The following is a 3,179-nucleotide window of genomic DNA, read 5'->3' on the forward strand; positions in this document are numbered from 1 at the left end:
GATGTAAATAAAATGAATTATCTTTATGTCACACTTTCATATGCTTTAGCTGTACAAATTACCTAGAGGGTTGTTGAAAAGCGATTCACAATTTTTTAAAGCATTAATTTCGTTCAAACTATATATATAATGTTAAAGTGTAATTAAGGTTAGCTAATTAAGACGTACCAAAACATGTATTCTTAGAAGTAGGATCCTCTCCAGTCTAAAATAGACTGGAGAATATCTAATTTATGGCTAAGATTTCTTCTTAAAAATCCTAAAATTATAAATAAGACACATGTACACTAACTAAAAATAATAATAAAATATTATTTTATATTTAAATAAAAATAAAAAATAAAATTATAAAATATTAAGGGGTGGTCGGACCACCCCCAATGGCCAAATCTAAAAAAAAAAAAATCCATTTGGCCCTTTGGGGTAAATCCCCCAAACGGGGGGCTTCTACATGGGTGGTCATTCACCAACCGTGGTTCCCCAACCCCCCCCTTAATATTTTATAATTTTTTAAAATTTAAATCTAAAATAATATTTTATTATTATTTTTGATTAATAGACATGTATCTTATTTGTGGCTTAAAAATCATACCTATAAACTGGATATTCTAAATGGACTGGGAGGATCCTATTCCGTCTTCTCAATAAAAGTAGCCAATGAAAAATTATGTCCGCTTCCCCTCTTTGTAAGGAGTAACACTAAAAGTTTCTTGCGTGTCACTTTTGCGTCCTTTTTCTAAATGATATGTCTCTTAAAATTATTATTAAGTGTATAATTACAAATTGTAATTTTAAAAGTTAGATAACGGGTGGCACTGAGTACCGCATCAAGTCTTCTCACAGAGCGGCTGCACTCTTGTTTTTCTCCCTCTCAGAAGGCAAAATTGGTATTTCATTTGTACACGTTTAACATTACAAAATTGGTTCTTCTCTCTTAAGGGAGAAAAGTCTGGCAACACAAGGAGTTCTGAACTTGCACGTGTGTACATTGTGTTGGATAAGAAGTAGGTCATAGGCTAAAAAAGTTGACGAAAAAACCAAAGTTTGCCGATCGAGAGGGGAAATGAATAGATAAATAGGTGGGGTGGGGCCCAAGTGAGTTGATCTATATATATATATATATATATATAGATATAATAGCAAAGGACACTCAAATTAGCAACCAACCTTCAGCCTCCTAGTCCAACACCGAGCTAGCGTTACCATGTCTGCAAATTCTTCTTCCTCGTCCTCTGCAAAACTCCCATTAAAGCCCATCCCCGGAAACTATGGCCTCCCATTTCTCGGACCCATCAAAGACCGCCTAGACTACTTCTACAACCAAGGCCTCGAAGCCTTCTTCCTAACCAGAATAGAGAAACACCAATCCACCGTCTTCCGAACCAATATGCCTCCCGGCCCTTTCATTTCCTCCAACCCTAGAGTCGTTACTGTTCTTGATGCTATCAGCTTTCCCATCCTCTTTGACACTTCAAAAGTTGAAAAACGCAATGTTTTTGAGGGCACGTACATGCCCTCCAAATCCTTCACCGGCGGCTACCGTGTTTGCGCCTACCTCGACCCCTCCGAACCCAACCACACTCTTCTCAAGCGTTGGTTTTTCTCTCTTTTCGCCGCCCGCCATCACAGCTTTATCCCGCTCTTCCGAAACTCCTTGTCGGAGCTTTTCGTCAACCTCGAAGATAAGTTATCCGACAATCCCGGGGAAGCATACTTCAATACTCTTAGCGAACAAATGTCCTTCAACTTTGTGTTTAGGCTCTTCTGTGATCGAAATCCTTCCGATACAAAACTCGGATCGGACGGTCCCAATCTCTTGGACAGGTGGCTTTTTGTCCAACTTGCGCCGTTGATGACACTCGGATTACCCAAGTGGCTAAACTGTCTTGAAGATTTGTTATTGCACACTTTTCCTTTACCATCATTTCTGGTGAAATCCGGATATAAGAAGCTTTACAGTGCGTTTTATGAGTCAACGAAGCCGGTTTTGGATGAAGCAGTTGAGGTTTTTGGGCTTAAAAGAGATGAAGCTTGCCATAACCTACTCTACATGGCTGGTTTCAATACATATGCAGGAATGAAGACGACGTTTCCCGGTCTGATCAAGTGGGTTGGATTAGCAGGAGAAAAGTTACACCGGCAGTTGGCTGATGAGATCAGGACCGTTGTTAGAGATGAAGGTGGGAAGATCACTTTATCTGCGTTAAATAAGATGACTTTGACAAATTCAGTGGTCTACGAATCGTTGAGGATTGAACCTCCGGTTCCCTACCAGTACGGGAAGGCAAAGGAGGATTTAATGGTCGAAAGCCATGATGCTACTTTTGAGATCAAGAAGGGGGAGATGATCTTCGGATATCAGCCGTTGGCTACCAAGGATCCCAAGATTTTTGACAACCCGGAGGAGTTTGTTGGCCATAGGTTTGTGGGTGAGGGAGAGAAGCTACTCAAGTACCTTTACTGGTCGAACGGACGTGAGACTGATGATCCAACAGTAGAGAATAAGCAGTGTCCGGGGAAGGATCTGGTGGTGCTATTGTCTAGGGTAATGTTGGTGGAGCTTTTCCTCCGTTATGACACGTTTACGGTTGAAGCTGGAAGGTTGCCGTTGGGATCATCGGTGACGTTCAAGTCGTTGACCAAGGCCACGGGGAGTTGATCTAGGTCAACGATAAACCCTTTCCTTTCACAGTTTGTAAATTAGTCTTCGTAGCATATATACCAATAATCAAATGGGTTGGGTTTGCGTAAATTTTTAGTTGTAGGGTACCTACTATTTAAAGGGTGACCCATGCCATTTTTTTTCATTTAAATAAAAACATTTGTGTGGTCAATTTACCTACCAACATTTAAATCTCTACCTTTATAGTCTACTTTACCTACATACTTTTTTCTATAAATAGAAGATGTAACCGAGTTATACCATTCAATTCACTATAATAAAAAAGACCTTGATACACAGCACGCGGTGTGCTTTTCATTCACCCTAATAAAAATGGAGAAATACTACACTTTTCAAAAACTTGTTCCTAAATAATGTGTCATCATCCCATGAGTTAGTAATATACTTCTCAAAATAATAAATCTTATGAGATGGTGACATATCATTTAGTAACTAACTTTTTAAAAGAATATTTGAAATATATAGTACTCCCCATAAAAATGTAGACCTTAAGGGC

The 3,179-nt window shown here is 39.2% G+C and overlaps 1 protein-coding gene across 1 annotated transcript; it reads left to right on the forward strand.

Annotated features, from left to right (window-relative positions):
• The first annotated feature begins 1,173 nt into the window (after positions 1–1,173).
• Positions 1,174–2,729, forward strand: LOC132162027 (allene oxide synthase 3-like). The gene has a single exon (XM_059572272.1). The coding sequence runs from the start codon at positions 1,205–1,207 to the stop codon at positions 2,657–2,659; it is 1,455 nt and encodes a 484-aa protein (XP_059428255.1). The 5' UTR covers positions 1,174–1,204; the 3' UTR covers positions 2,660–2,729.
• Positions 2,730–3,179: the final 450 nt, after the last annotated feature.

The sequence above is a fragment of the Corylus avellana genome, chromosome ca9 (assembly GCF_901000735.1).
Source record: "Corylus avellana chromosome ca9, CavTom2PMs-1.0".
Taxonomy (NCBI): Eukaryota; Viridiplantae; Streptophyta; class Magnoliopsida; order Fagales; family Betulaceae; genus Corylus; species Corylus avellana.

Excerpts from the sequence above, each read along its gene's own strand:
- LOC132162027 (XM_059572272.1), top strand. The coding sequence starts at position 1,205 with ATGTCTGCAAATTCTTCTTCCTCGTCCTCTGCAAAACTCCCATTAAAG.